We start from the raw sequence: 16,621 nt of genomic DNA on the forward strand, positions 1-16,621 counted from the left end.
GAGCAGAACTGGCTCAGCACTGCTAAGTCTCTGCATTCACTTAGGAATGCATTGGCCAGCCTTCGGCCAATCAGCGCTGGCTCTGCCGGAGGAGGCGGAGTCTAAGGTCGGACCTGAATGGAGACTGGTGTGGAGCGATCTTAGACTCCGCCTCCTCCAGCAGAGCCAGCGCTGATTGGTCGAGTTCCGTACTCTGGCCAATCAGCGCTGTCCAATGCATTCCTATTGGAAAAAGTTTATGTCACAAAAATCACAATTACACACCCGATAGAGCCCCAAAAAGTTATTTTTAATAACATTCCTACCTAAATAAAGGTTATCCCTAGCTATCCCTGCCTGTACAGCTATCCCTGTCTCTTAGTCACAAAGTTCACATTCTCATATGACCCGGATTTGAAATCCACTATTCGTCTAAAATGGAGGTCACCTGATTTCGGCAGCCAATGACTTTTTCCGATTTTTTCGATGCCTCCGGTGTCGTAGTTCCTGTCCCACCTCCCCTGCGCTGTTATTGGTGCAAAAAAAGCGCCAGGGAAGGTGGGAGGGGAATCTAATTTTTTTGGAGTTTGCCACGTGATGTTCGATTCGAATCGAACACATCGAACAGCCTGATATCCGATCGAACATGTGTTCGATAGAACACTGTTCGCTCATCTCTAATCAGCACCATTATATATATATGGTAAGATTTCATTATGAAGACCAATTTGTGATTTATCCAATGGATTGTAATATTGTTTTCACAGTCTCGAGATGATTGACAATATGGCAGCTCATAGTAATAATTCTTTGGATGATTTTATCCTTTTAGGATTTTCAGAAAGTCATATTATATTCTCCCTTTTAATTGCAGTAACCTACACAATAACCATAATAGGGAATTTCACTGTATTTTGCATCATCCAGGTGGACAGCCACCTCAAGACACCCATGTACTTTTTCTTGAGTTGCCTATCCTTATTAGACGTCTGTTATTCTACGGTTACCCTCCCAGCCATGTTGGCCAATGCTCTCACTGGAAACAGGAGGATTTCCTTCCATAGATGTTTCACGCAGCTCTATTTTTTTGTCTGTTTTGGAGGATCTGAATGTCTTCTTCTTGCTGTCATGGCTTATGACCGGTATGTAGCCATATGTAATCCCCTCCGTTACCATTCTGTTATGAATAAGAGGTTCCGCTCAGGCTTTGTTGCCGGGTGTTGGGTCTGCGGATTGGTAAATGCCGTGTTTCATACCTTGATGACTTTGAAATTGACCTTCTGTGGAGATCATCATATCAACCATTTCTTCTGTGATGTCCTTCCAATGTTGGAAGCCGCTTGTAGTGACATTCAGGGCAGCCAAGTGTTGTTACATGTGGTCACCATATTTTTAGGGATGTCTCCTTTTCTGCTTGTGATGAATTCATACATAAATATAATTTCCACTATTCTGAAAATCCGCTCTTCAGAAGGAAGACAAAAGGTCTTCTCAACATGTTCCTCACACCTCATAGTTGTCACTGTCTTCTACATAACTTCTATGTTTAACTACAATGGACCAATTTCTGGAGATTCCTTCATCATTGTCCGTGTGTCATCTGTTCTATATAGTGTTGTCCCTCCGTTATTAAATCCTATTGTCTACAGCCTGAGAAATAAAGATGTGAAAAGAGCCTTGAATAAGGTATTTGAGATGCCACTTCATTTGTCTCATAGGAGAATAGCAGTACTGATCTCAACAAGCTGAAATATTTACTTGCAGAATCTCGAAAAGTCACAACTATCAGCCATTTACAGATGCACGGTAGCAGTTTTTATTGGTTATGGGGTCACCAGCTACAGCATGAGACCACACAACAAAAGATTCTAATACGCCATTGAAAAACCTAATATTTGCTACAACTGGAACATCCTTCTTAAGTAGGTTTCCTTTAATTGGAATCACCTGGCAAACTAGTAATCACAGGTGTTTGAGATTGATTTCAGTGATCCAAAGAGCCTTGAGACACAAGACCAGTCATGGTCACTTCAATCTGATTTACATAATAATTTGAAACAGTGTCTAGTATCGTGCTTTACAGTATAGGTACATAATAACCAATGCGTACTGCAAAACCAAATTAATAGCAGAGATGGGCGAACATCTTATTTGTGTTCAGGTTCGGCAGTTCAGGTCCTGGATCGTTTCGGAACAAAAAAGTTCAGTAAGAACCACATTTTAAATACCTCAGGGTAAGTTCACACTGGGTTTTTTGGTCAGGATTTTGAGGCTGTATCCGCCTCAAAATCCTGACCAAAAAGACGGCTCCTATTGAAATCAATGGGAGCCGGTCAGGCCAATTCTTCAGGCCAATTCGCCTCGTGATTCAGCCTGAAGACACTCCCTTCTTCTGACTTGGCCCATTCATTGGGCCTAATCCGAGTGCGCGACTGGAATAACAGTGCGCAACTGGATGCCGGTGCAGTACACTGGCATTCAATCGCGGCTACCCATATTTTGGACCGGAACCAAAAAACCCCGTCTATGTGGGAAGTCACTTTTTTAGATGGACAGGGTTTCCATCCTCCCCATCCCCATGCGGACCCAAAGGACGGAATTTGAGCATTAGTGTGAACAGAAGACAGAAAGACCCACAAACAAGCAGCAACCACAGTCACCTATGGAGAAGATCTGGCATCTCAAGGAAGGAAACATATCATTTGGTAATGTCCATGCATTTAGTGACTGACAACTATGTATATCATGTACACTTATAATGCCTTTATTTATAATTATCTTAGTTTGTCCAATTATTTTTAAGCCTATGAAAATAGAATGACTATGTAAGAAATAGTCAATCCAATATTTTTGTAAAACTCTTTGGATTAAAGATGAAAGTCTACATTTCCATCACATCTTGAATTTGTTTCAAACTCACCGTACTTTGGTTAAACTCTGCACCCAACTGGATCTCCAATGTTAGAGTGTTAGGGCCCCTTCACATGGAGTAAACGCGCGTGTATTTTGGCAAAATACACATGTAAAAATACACGTGTAAAAATAAGACTCCCATTGACTTCAATGGCATTTAAAAAACACGTCAAAATACACGTCAAAATACACGTGTAAAATGTCACTGAAGTCAATGGGAGTCTTATTTTTACATGTGTATTTTTACACGTGTATTTTGCCAAAATACACGTGCGTTAACTCCGTGTGAAGGGGCCCTTACAGACAAAACCATCCTTTTCATGGTTTCATGGGTCCAGTTGTCCATAAAGTTAATAGTGAACTTATTACTACTTCATTTGAAGAATTAGCTAAGTTTTCCCAATACCTATGGTCCACATCATTTCCCATATGAGGAGCCCAACTGGACAGCTTGCTCAACATTTTCTGTCCCATTCCCTTTTAAACACTTAAACTGGAGCAAACATTTCACATGAGAGATGATCCCATTCGTGCTTGATCCTGACCCCACTCCTGCTTGATCCTGCCCAGTTGTATATGATTTCTATTAAACTGATAACAACCTCTTTTTTCAACAATTTTGAGATGGTTGACAGTATGGCAGCGCATAACAATAGATCTTTGGATGATTTTATCCTTTTAGGATTTTTTGATTGCAAAATTACACTGCCTCGCCAAAAAAAAAGTTGTGAGTGTTAATATTTAGTTGGGCCACCACGAGCACGAATAACAGCACGTATCCATCTCGGCATGGAGTCTATAATGTTCTGCAGTATTGCCGAACCCAGTCCAAACCAACAGAAGCTGCCCCAGATCATGACACTGCCTCCAGAAGCCTGAACAGTAGGAGCGACGCAAACGGGATCAAGTGTTTCGTGTGCTTCTCGTCGCACCCGTACACGACCATCACTCTGGAACATTGTGAGACGTGATTCATCTGACCACATGACCTTTCTTCACTGCTCTAGGGTTCAATCTCTTGCAAATGACAGGCGCTGACGTCTGTTGGTCTCTGTCACCAATGGCTTTCGTGTGGCGACACAACTGTTGAGACCCATTCCTTTGAGTTCTCGTCGCATTGTTCGCTCCGAAATGTGTCGCTCCATCGAGTTGAACATCTGTGTGAGCTCAAGGTGGTTTTCCGGCGGATATTCTTCACCAGTCGCTTTAGGGACCTACGACCTCGAGTTTCAAGTATAGTCTTACGCCCAGACTTTCCACGGTTGGAGGGGGGTTCTCCACCATCTCGCCATGATACGCTGAACAGTTCTCTGTCCGATACCAGTTACTTCGGCTATCTCCTTGGTCGATCTCTTGGCCTGATGCAATCCAATGACTAGCCACTTCTGGAAGGCACTAACATCTCTTCCTCTGGTAGCTCTTCCGTTGGTAGACATCGCTTCACACCTTTAATTATGATCTGCACTTGACAGGCTACAGCTATATTATATATATTCAAGAATATATGCAAATTCCTGTCATGAACAGTTCATAATTATATCAGGGGCGGAATGGTACCTTGTTGCACAACGCGACTTTTTTTTGGCCAGGCAGTGTATATTGTCACTTTAACCTACACAATGACCACATTATAAAATATCACTGTCTTTAGCATCATTCTGTTAGACAGCCATCTCAAGACATCCATGTACAACCATTTCCTCTGTGATGTCCTTCCAATGTTCAAGCAGCTTGTAGTGACATTCAGAGCAGCCAAGTTTTGCTACATGTGGTCATCTTATTTCTAGGGATGTCTCATTTTCTACTTGTGATGAATGCCACATACATATCATTTCCACTATGCTGAAAATACCCTTCTCAGAAGGACAGCAGAAGGTCTTCTCCACATGTTCCTCAATCTTCATAGTTGTCATTGTCTTTTACATATCTGCTACATTTAACTACAATGGGCCTATTTCTGGAGATTCCTTCGTCGATGTGTCATATGTTTTCATATAGAATAGTCCCATTGTTGAATCCTATCATCTACAGCCTGACAAATAAAGATGTGAAGAGAGATTTGAACAAAGTACTTCAGATGATTTCAGTTCATTTGTCTCTTTAGATGGCTAAATAGACAGAGCTGATCTCTATAAGCTAAAAATGTACTTAGCACAATCTTTATATACAGTACAATGAAACATCTTTCAGTCAATCACACAAAATTCCAGTGAATGTGGCCCTTTAGAGGCGTGATTGTCTCAGGCCAATATACAAAGGATTTTAGCAAACTGAATTGCCCACAGGGTCTGGTGCAAAATCTATCTATCTATCTATCTATCTATCTATCTATCTATCTATCTATCTATCTCCTATCTATCTATCTATCTATCTATCTATTTATTTCCTATCTATCTATCTATCTATCTATCTATCTATCTATCTATTATCTATCTATCTATCTATCTATCTATCTATCTATCTATCTATCTATCTATCTATCTATTGCAAAGCTCCAACATCTCTTCAAGTAAAATAGCAATTGTGTCCTCAAGTGCTAATGGGAAAACTCCTCCCGTCCTTAGTGTCTACAACACTTATTCGTACACTTATCCGAGGGATATGCAGGAGTTTTCTATAGTCATGGACATGAATACATCCTTATGATAGAAACCATGGATGAAGGCTTATTCAGCGAGATCCTACAGATATTTAAACCTTTGATTAAAACTGTTACCCTTTAATAATTTTTGCTATGGGCATGGATGTGAGTACATCCTTATGATAAGAAGGCTTCCACAGTCAGAGAACAGACATGGGGGCATGAGAGTATAAACCTACTCCTTTACATTAACGTTGAGAAAGCGTGCGATAGCTCCCGCATCTCTCCAAGTCATTAGCCTCTTGTGGTAAAATAGCAATTCTGTCTTGAAGTGTTTGTAGATAAACACTCCCAAGTCCTTAGTATCTTACGCCACTTAGTCATATAAGGCAGTGGGTTATGGATGCATTTTCATGGGCACGGACATGAGCACATATTTATTGTCTTTAGCTGTGATTTTTTGGTGTAGATTCTGTATATCTGTGATATTTAGTTGAGGAAGTTCACAGAAAGGGCCCCTTCACACGGCGGAAACGCGCGTGTTTTTTCCCCCGTTTTTTTACACGCGCAAAATTGTGAACGCGGCGTAAACGCGGCGTTTTAATAGACGCCGCGTATACGCGGCGCTTTCTATGCGTCTTTTGACCACGTAAACGCCGCGTTTACGCTCGCGTTTATTTACACGCGTAAAATCAGGCCACCTCATTAAAAAAAAGACCAGCCCACTGGGCAGGCCAAGAAAGGACAGCCCATTATTTAATCATGAAACATCTGAGTATGCTGTCTGGCGAATTTTGTTTCCAAGGTCACTTTGCAAGTGTAAAATGTCCACAAATGCTAATGCAGGAAACTGGCAGATAACAGGTGAAAGGCCTGACACGGCACTATTAGTGTCTGTGCTGGTTAACCAGGTTAAGCGACGCAGACTTCAACAGCAGGTACGTTCACAAATACATTTTTTAAAGTATATTAATAATGTTGCAAATGATGTGGCTAATGTAATTTGTTTGTTTCATTGCAGGCGGAGGAGACGGACGACTCAGAGATGCTGCATGCTGAGTCCCCAAGGCAAAAGCGCTGATAATACTGGGTGCACCCCATAAACTATGTCTGGCCATGAGTTGAGGCAGTAAGTTTTTTTTATTCTTGCGAATTTCGTTAATTCATGCGCATGTCTGTATTGTTACAATTGTTTCATGTAGCATAACAGTAACTTTGTGGGCCAGTGTCATAGTTTTTATTGTCTGCTGGTTCCATTTTGGATATTTCATGGTGTGGGGGTTGCAAGTGCTCAACATTCCAGTGTGTGCATTATTGTAATGTTTTTTTAATGTTTTTTGTTTTTAAAGTGATCCGGCTAAATTTGCCGAGTTTGTTCGGATGCCTCCAGAGGCATTTGATGTGTTAGTTGAACACATGGGGCCGCATCTTCTGCACCAAGACACCAACATGAGGAAGGCCCTCAGTCCAACGGAAAGGCTGGTCATCACGTTGCGGTATTTATTTTATATTTTCAACTTCTTAGTAGTGTTTAAAATTACAGATGTAGATGTCTAAAATGGTTGCTTCTCAAATTTGGATACCACATTACATTTTCAAGAGGAAGACATCATATAAATGTGTCCCTGTGCTTTCCATTATCGAATAAATGTGTCCATAAATCGTTAATACTGTGTTTCCAATTGTTGTTCTCTGTAGTTACCAATAGTTCTCCAACTGTGTCTCTATATACATAAACTATAGTGGCTGTTAAATGTTGTGATCTACTTTGCATAGTGCTGCAAATGTGTCCCTATATAGTTAAGAATACTGTGTTCAATGTGTACCTCAACTTTATCTACTGTTTGCCTAATGTAACTGAAGTTCATATTGTGCAGTGTTTTAATTTTTTTTTTTTTCCAGATTTCTGGCAACAGGGGAGAGTTTTGCATCCCTGCACCTCCAATTCCGGGTGGGCCAATCCACAATTTCCGGAATTGTGAGGAGCACATGCCATCTGATATGGCAGCACTTGCAACCCATAGCGATGCCCAGTCCGACACAGGAGATTTGGTTGCAGTCAGCAGCAGGCTTTCAGTCTGTGGCCAATTTCCCAAACTGCATAGGTGCCGTCGACGGTAAGCATGTACGTGTGCAGAAGCCACCGCACTCAGGATCACTGTACTTCAACTACAAGAAGTACTTTTCAGTGGTCCTGATGGCGGTCGCTGATGCCACGTACCGTTTTATTGCTATCGAAGTCGGTGCCTATGGTAGTACTGGGGACTCCCGTGTGCTACTGTCATCGGTTTTGGGTCGCACAGTACTGCTAGATCAGGTGACTCTACCTCCACCAAGACCGCTTCCGGGTACCACGCATCCAGTCCCGTTCGTCATGGTAGGGGATGAGGCATTTCCCCTCTTGGAAAACCTGCTGCGCCCTTTCCCACGGTCGAGACTAGATGCCCGGAAGAGGGTCTTCAACATGAGACTGAGCCGGGCACGACGCTTCGTGGAGTGCGCCTTCGGGATCATGAGTAATAACCCCTTAGCGACCCTTGACGTAACTGTACGTCATGGGTCGCATGGGGATGTATGGAGCGAGCTCACACGCTGAGCTCGCTCCATACACGGCAGATGCCGGCTGTATCATACAGCCAGGACCTGCCAATAACAGCAGCGGTCGGTGCCCGAGCCGATCGCTGCTGTTAACCCTTTACACACTGCGGTCAAACGTGACCGCAGTGTGTAAACAGAGCCGGCGGCATGGGCGCCGCCATGTTTCCCCGATCGCCACCCTCCTGAACGTCACAAGAGGGCGGTGATCGGTTGCTATGACAGCCGGAAGCCTATTGAAGGCTTCCAGGCTTGTCTCTGCACTAGATCTATTAGACGATGCCAGAGGCATCGTCTAATAGAAGTGCTGCGATTTTCCTATTCACTGCAATACTGTAGTATTGCAGTGAATAGTATGAGCGATCAGACTCCCTAGGTTTCAAGGTACCTAAGGGGTCTGATCATAAATGTAACAGAAGAAAAAAAAAAGTTTTTAAAAGTATTAAAAAAATAAAAAAAATATAAAAGTTCTAATCACCCCCCTTTCCCTAGATCAGCTATAAAAGTAATTAAAGAACATTAAACATAAACATATTAGGTATCCCTGCGCTCCAAAATGCCTGAACTATTAGAATATTAAAACATTTATCCCGTACTGCGAACGGCGTAGCGGCAAAAAAAATAAAAACAGCCAAAAAGCGTTTTTTTCAACACTTTGCTTCCTATAAAAAATTGAATAAAAAGTGATCAAACCATCGGATCTTTCCCCAAATGGTATCAATAGAAACGTCATCTTGTCCCGCATAAAAAGACACCACAACCAGCTCCATACATGGAAATATGAAAAAGTTACAGGTGTTAGAACATGATGACACAAATTTTTTTTTCTATTTTGCAAAGTTTATCATTTTTTTAAAAGTATCAAAAAATTTCAAATACTATATAAATTTGGTATCACCGCGTTTGTACTGACACGTAGAACACAGGTAACATGTCATTTGTACCAAACAGTGAATGCTGTAAAAATTAAACCCATAAGAAAATGGCGCAAATGCATTTTTTCTCCAATTGCGCCTCATTCTGAATTTTTTTCCAGCTTCCCAGTACATTGCACAGCATATTGAATGGTGCCATTACAAAGTACAATTTGTCCCGCAAACAATAAGCTATCATGTGACTCTGTGAACTGAAAAATGAAAAAGTTATGGCTCTTGAAATGTGAGGAGGGAAAAACAAAAATGCGAAACCAAAAAATGGCCTGGTCCTTAAGGGGATAAGTGGAGGGTCTTCACCGGTGCACTGCAGTTGTCTCCCGATACTGTGGACATGGTGATCAAAGCTGCCTGTGTGCTTCACAACTTTGTTTTGGACTATGACAGGCCGAACATTGGAGTGGAGCCACAGGCAGCTTTGGGTCACCCACTCATACCATCTAGGTCCTCAGGTCGGGCAGACAACGCAGCTGTACAGGTGAGAGTTGCCTTTGCGGATTATTTCATGAGGTCCGAAGGTGCCGTGCCCAGGCATTTTTCTCGCCTCAGTGATGACCAGCCTGACCCGGACTGAAGACCTTCCTCATCGCGGTGTCCCTTTTTTTTTTGTTTATTTGTTGTGTTTGTTTTGGTTGGATTTTTATTTTCTTGTTAAAACAAATGTCAGAAGATGCTGTGGCCTACACACTGTATATGATTATGGCGGACATACACAGCACCTATGCTGTCCACATACCTCCTTTGGATTTGTAACCTTGCTCTCTCTTCCAAATGCCAAGCACAGATGCTTTACAAAACATCTGCCCAGATGTTGGCCACAAAGGAATCAGTTTAAAAAAGTGGCAGCCAAATAAAGTAATGGCTAATGGAATGTTAGACTTTTGTGTTTGTGTCTTTTTCTTTATTCCTTTTCATAATGTCCTTGACACAAGAAAGGTCTGTTATAAAAGCACATTTGCAAATGCCTCCTTCTTCTTGTGTGCGTGTATTTTTAACATGTGCAAATGAAGGGCACAGAGTGGCAAAGAACGCACCCAATCCCCATTTAAATAAATGACAGGTGTCACGGACCCAGCTACTGTCTGCTCCTAATGTCCGTGCCAGATTTAGAACGGACAGTAGGAGAGGACACTACCTGTTGGACACTGAGGGTAGTGTGAATGCAGCCTAAAAAAACCTCAACAAACTTTGACACACACAAATGAGGACATCTGGCTTCCAAGAGAACGATACATCTTGAGTGTAGCCCATGGTGTTTGTACAAAATACCAATAAAAACAGAAACTGAGGAGCTTTCATGGCTTTGCAAACAGACATTTCCATATACTGCAGCACAGATAACAGTTGGCACAATTGTGTTGGCATGCCGAAACTATATAGAAGTGCCTGTGTGCAAAGTTATTAAGGGCCCCTTGACACGTAGTTTAGGGTCCCCTTGTTTGGCAACGTATACATGAGCGCTTCAAAACGCATCCCAGTCACTTCAATGGGAGGGCGTGTCAATGCGGCTTTCGGTGCACTCCCATTGAAGTGATTGGCATCTGTTTTGGAGCGCTCGGGCATACATGTCTGAATGAGCACAGCATTTACTCCGTGTCTACTTATCCCAAAATAAAGAGGTAAATGAAAAAAAAAACATTGCTTTATTCTATCAAAACATACACAATTTGTTTGAACCTTATTTTTATTTGTAGAAAAACAAAAATTTTTTTGACATCTGCACAAACAGTGTTTTTTGGTAAAAAATGTGCAAACAAATCCCAAACCAACCCCCCAACCACTCCCCAAAATAACCCAAAAACAAAATAAAAAAAAATAAAAAAATACAAAGTATATGTATGTGAGAACTCCACATGCTTACAATTTTTTACAAGGTGGGGTTTCAAACATGGAGGAGTTTACTCAGACTCACTGTATAACAGCAAACTAAGGAATGGGGGTAGTTGGAATGCAGCCTGGAGCTCAGGAGAAGTGACAGGGGGATCCGGATTTGGTTGGGAAGGTGGTGAAGCTGGAAGTTGGGGACTTTGGGGTTCTTCCCAGGGCGAATAATCTTGTGCCCTGGGCAATAACCCATTTGATGCTGAGACACACTGCTGCTGCATCTGGTTTACCATGTAACCCAGACGCGGCAGCTCAGGAGAAGTCTGAAAGTCTACCGCGACAGCAAGGACATAGGCCTTAAAAAGAAGGCGCCTGTGAGGTGGCAGCTCGCGGCAGATAGCTGCAACTTGTATGCCAAAATGGGCAAAAGTGTCCTGGCTGTTTACCCTCTGGATAAAAGACAGGGCTTGACTCTCCAAGTCAAGCTGCCTGTCTGTTATCTGGGGGGTCCTCTCAGTCTGCTCCTGGGTGGAAGGTGCTGGGGTACGAGGGGTGTGACGTCGCCTAAGCCTCCGGGTGACTGGTGGACGCTCCTGGGCGTCCTCACTCGTGGGTGGTGGGACCCTTGATGAGGCGTCTGAGGAAGCCGGGGAAGGCACCCGGGAGGTCCTAGGCACATGCACAACTGTTGGTCCCCTCTCCGCTTCACGAGAGGAGCAGGCCGGTGGGCTGGGTGGGACGCTCTCCCTCTGCTGTGGCTCCTCTTCAGGTGGGGGTGGTACAGGTTCCCGGGACACTGTGGCAAGGGTATTAAAGGAAAACCAAGAAATAAATATTTATTTCAATATTAAAAGGCAAAACACCCACAAATATTCGTATAAAAAAACTTACTCCTGGGAAACACTGCCAGTCAACAGGAACTGCAGCTCATCTTGCGGGGGTATTTTTGGTCGCTGGGAGGGAGAGGCCCCACTGCGCTCTTGTGGCCTGCTCTGTCTGATGAAGCGGTCCCGCACGCTTTTCCACCGTGTGCGCACATCATTTTCTAACAATATGAAAGACAAAACAAGAGAGAGGGGAAACGTTAAAGGCCTATTGCCAATGACATAATTGGTGTTACTTTAGGAGATAATGAAAAGTGTCAAACATGTTACCATCTTGAAGTAAGCCAAGTTTCATCGCACTTTGTCACTTTTGTGCAAAATATCTTGTGGTCACAGTGTCTTGTCTTCATTGGTTGCCTATGTCAGCCAGCATAAATGTGGCAAATTTAGAATTTCAGATCCCCCAAAATGATTTACTTTAATGTGTGCCGGAGATATTGGCATACATGTAGTGTCCCTGTCTGATAAGGCAGGTACACTACTACAATCCCAGCTCGGTTCATGATAACACACATGTGATGGAAGGTTGTCAGATTTCAGGGTGGTAACCATTGGCAACTGATCAAGACAACTGACTGTCAGCATGTAAAAAATGGCCCTGAAAATCGACTTCAATCACAAGAATAAGGGCAAACTAAGATTAGCACAAATGTCAAATTCTGAACTATGTCTAAAAGCTAGTTTGCATTACAGTATGTGCATGTCACTAGCCATTTAAGGTGAAATATTGGGTGTGCAAATTCGAACATGATCAATATATACATATTCGCTACTCACCAATTGTCTGTTTTCGGCTTCGTGAAAAGGTGGACCAGTCCGGGAACATCTGGGAGCAGATGTTGATCCACCCTGCATCGCGTGCATGCCGGTCCGAGTAAAGGGCGTGAGCCTTGTCCCACAAGTTGGGTTTTGTGTGAACCTGGAAGCAAAATAAAACAAAATTGTGTGCCCAATTCCTGTCCAAACTGCCAAAAATTACAAGCATATTGTGTGTGGTGGTGTTTTTACAAGACAACAGCCTACTATGTTTGAAACCATAGCAGCTACATGCGGCAATGTTTTACTGTCCAACGGGGCAAACATGCCCTGCCTTACGTTTCAAAGACGATGAATGTAAAGCCTTCAAACAGTTAATTTGGTAAAAACATTGCATAGGGCCGAAAAACATGGAAAATTATGGCTACATGAAAAATGTCATGTTTAACAACGGAATGAAGCAGCATGCATGTGTAGCATGAACTTACTAATTCTACAAGCCGCTTCACATCAAGATCCATTCTGTGGTATGGTGTTTTGGTACTTTTTTTGGGGGTCGACATCTCCAATGTGATTTGTTGGTGTCTAAAATGAAAACAAAAGTATGAAATTTAAATAAATGGTATCCGAGATTTAAAATGAAAACAAAAATATTAACCCACAGCACGTGTGTGCATGGGATTCTGATTTTTGGGTTTTGAAAAAATAAAAAGGAAACGGATATTAGCATGTTAACCCCTTCCCCACATGTGCGGTAATAGTATGACACATGTTGTTTGTAAATTGAACACAGTATAGACACAGCGGGAATGCATACAATTGGTCCCTGGACCTACAGTCCTATGAAAAAGTTTGGGCACCCCTTTTAATCTTAATCATTTTTAGTTCTAAATATTTTGGTGTTTGCAACAGCCATTTCAGTTTGATATATCTAATAACTGATGGACACAGTAATATTTCAGGATTGAAATGAGGTTTATTGTACTAACAGAAAATGCGCAATATGCATTAAACCAAAATTTGACCGGTGCAAAAGTATGGGCACCTCAACAGAGAAGTGACATTAATATTTAGTAGATCCTCCTTTTGCCTCTAGTCGCTTCCTGTAGCTTTTAATCAGTTCCTAGATCCTGGATGAAGGTATTTTGGACCATTCCTCTTTACAAAACAATTCAAGTTAGTTAAGTTTGATGGTCGCCGAGCATTGACAGCCCGCTTCAAATCATCCCACAGATGTTCAATGATATTCAGGTCTGGGGACTGGGATGGCCATTCCAGAACATTGTAATTGTTCCTCTGCATGAATGCCTGAGTCGATTTGGAGCAGTGTTTTGGATCATTGTCTTGCTGAAATATCCATCCCCGGCGTAACTTCAACTTCGTTACTGATTCTTGAACAGTATTCTCAAGAATCTGCTCATACTGAGTGGAATCCATGCGACCCTCAACTTTAACAAGATTCCCGGTGCCGGCATTGGCCACACAGCCCCAAAGCATGATGGAACCTCCACCAAATTTTACAGTGGGTAGCAAGTGTTTTTCTTGGAATGCTGTTTTTTTGGACGCCATGCATAACGCCTTTTTGTATGACCAAACAACTCAATCTTTGTTTCATCAGTCCACAGGACCTTCTTCCAAAATGAAGCTGGCTTGTCCAAATGTGCTTTTTCATACCTCAGGCAACTCTATTTGTGGCGTACGTGCAGAAACGGCTTCTTACTCATCACTCTCCCATACAGCTTCTATTTGTGCAAAGTGCACTGTATTGCTGACCGATGCACAGTGACACCATCTGTAGCAAGATGATGCTGCAGCTCTTTGGAGGTGGTCTGTGGATTGTCCATGACTGTTCTCACCATTCTTCTTCTCTGCCTTTCTGATATTTTTCTTGGCCTGCCACTTCTGGGCTTAACAAGAACTGTCCCTGTGGTCTTCCATTTCCTTACTATGTTCCTCACAGTGGAAACTGACAGGTTAAATCTCTGAGACAACGTTTTGTATCCTTCCCCTGAACAACTATGTTGAACAATCTTTGTTTTCAGATCATTTGAGAGCGGGCTGTCCATGCTCAGCGACCATCAAACTTAACTGAACTTGAATTGTTTTGTAAAGAGGAATGGTCCAAAATCCCTTCATCCAGGATCCAGGAACTGACTAAAAGCTACAGGAAGCGACTAGAGGCTGTTATCTTTGCAAAAGGAGGATGTACTAAATATTAATGTCACTTTTCTGTTGAGATGCCCATACTTTTGCACCGGTCAAATTTTGGTTTAATGCATATTGCGCATTTTCTGTTAGTACAATAAACCTCATTTCAATCCTGAAATATTACTGTGTCCATCAGTTATTAGATATATCAAACTGAAATGGCTGCTGCAAATACCAAAATATTTAGAACTAAAAATGATTAAGATTAATAGGGGTGCCCAAACTTTTTCATAGGACTGTATTTAATTACTTAACCCCTGTAGGGCGATGTTGAAAGGCGTGTGAGGCGCCATGTTCACCTTGCTGCATGGGCATGGAAATTCTGCCAATGCTGGCTGCTGGATCCACCAACCTCCTGGCCCCACGACACGTTGCCATGACAGGCGTAAGCCTTGGAAAGGCTCAAAGCTTCTCTGCAGTCATTTACTTTAGCACCCTGGTGTATGCAGCCTGGCCTTTTTTGTGGCAAACAAATGCATTACCTTTGTCATGCATTGCATTAGTGCTCACACCCCTTTTTTTTTGGAGACCCCTAGTGGTTGTGCTGAAAGCACAATTCATCTTCTCAACATCTAAAATAACACCAATAGTGCAAAAAAAATAAAAAATTCTGTTTGAGCAGCAAGCATAAGCAAACACAGAATACAGGGGACATGTAATGTAGTTGGCACAATGTATGGGCTAAAACCAAAGGCCATATGAAGGTTGCAGACATCTTGTTTGGTTATCAAAATCACACCATTCTGATTAGTCAGTCCAGCTTCCCAGTTCATTCCACAGAGAAATTAATGGTGGCATCATGAAGAAACATTTGTGCGGCAAAGATGACCACCACCTCATATGCGTCTGGGAGCCGCCAAATAAATAAGTTATGGGCTTTAGGAGTAGGGGAACGAAAAAGGAAGTTGAAAAATGGCTCACTAACATTGTGCCAAAGGGGTTAAACACAACAAAAATAAAAAAAAATATGATAAACTACTTACAGCAAAGATGTCTGTGAGATGGCCTATTTGGGACCCGGTGGCAGTGGTGCAGACTGTTTGGGGCCGCTGGTGGGGTTGGAGGGGCCAAAATGGCGCACAAGAAATTGCGTTCTATTGAAGGGAGAAAAATGAAAAAAAAAACATCAGTTCATCTAATAAAACAAAGGGGGATTGGAATAGGGAGTGAAAAAAACCAAAAAAATACATTGGCAAGAAGGGGTTAAGACAAAAACAATAGCGCACACTTGATAAACTACTTACAGCAAAGATGTCTGTGAGATGGCCTATCTGTGGGGCACTGGTTTCTCGAATTTTCAAAGTGGCCGATAATGTAATTCTGTTGTTTTTTCATGAAATAAAAAGAAATAGGTAAGAAAACATGTTTTCAAGTATGCCAAACAATCATTTTTAACATGTTTCCATGAAAATTTAGCCACTACTTACATGACAAGACACTGGTAGCTTCTTTCTGCTTCAGGATGTGATGCAGTTTGACATGCTGAAGATCCTGTGTATCCTTAAAATGGATGCTGGTTTTGGTTGACACCCACGGCCCTGCCCTTTTGGGCTGTGGCCATGAATATGGGTTTGTTTTACGCATGCTAAATACGCAGCGTATACGCGGCGCGTATACGCCAAGATACGCGACGTACACGCGCCACGTATACGCCACGTTTTCTAAACACGCAGCCATTGAAATGTATGGAAAAAGACGCGCGACTTTTAACGGCCGTAAAAAGACGCGCGTATTACGAAACTCCGCAAAAATCCCATTCAACTCTATGGGAAGACATTTTACACGTGTATTTTTACACGTGTAAAACAGACAAAAAACGCGCGCGTTTACGCCGTGTGAAGGGGCCCTTAGGGTATTAAGGGCTGTAGCAATAAGACAAGGCTCCTAGCTGTATAAACCACAGTAAAATTTTGACAATCTTTTGCAGTTCCTTCATTGGCGTAGACCCT

At 42.4% G+C, this 16,621-nt stretch overlaps 2 protein-coding genes across 2 annotated transcripts in view; both read left to right on the forward strand.

Annotated features, from left to right (window-relative positions):
* Positions 1–16,621, forward strand: part of ZBTB45 (zinc finger and BTB domain containing 45) — a 500,250-nt gene that overhangs the window by 78,065 nt on the left and 405,564 nt on the right. The window lies entirely within an intron of this gene.
* LOC142209107 (olfactory receptor 5V1-like) lies at positions 754–9,574 on the forward strand. Its single transcript, XM_075278046.1, has 7 exons — positions 754–1,665; positions 1,698–1,785; positions 2,141–2,213; positions 6,279–6,411; positions 6,495–6,541; positions 6,823–6,969; positions 9,445–9,574. Exons 1-7 carry the CDS (start codon positions 754–756, stop codon positions 9,572–9,574), a joined length of 1,530 nt encoding a protein of 509 aa, XP_075134147.1.

Source organism: Leptodactylus fuscus, chromosome 6 (assembly GCF_031893055.1).
Source record: "Leptodactylus fuscus isolate aLepFus1 chromosome 6, aLepFus1.hap2, whole genome shotgun sequence".
NCBI classification, from domain to species: Eukaryota; Metazoa; Chordata; class Amphibia; order Anura; family Leptodactylidae; genus Leptodactylus; species Leptodactylus fuscus.

Coding starts and splice junctions, on each gene's coding strand:
- LOC142209107 (XM_075278046.1), top strand. CDS start 754: ATGATTGACAATATGGCAGCTCATAGTAATAATTCTTTGGATGATTTT. Junction 2,214..6,278: donor CACATTTTAAATACCTCAGG/GTAAGTTCACAC, acceptor TTTGTTTCCAAG/GTCACTTTGCAAGTGTAAAA. Junction 6,542..6,822: donor CTGCATGCTGAGTCCCCAAG/GCAAAAGCGCTG, acceptor TTGTTTTTAAAG/TGATCCGGCTAAATTTGCCG.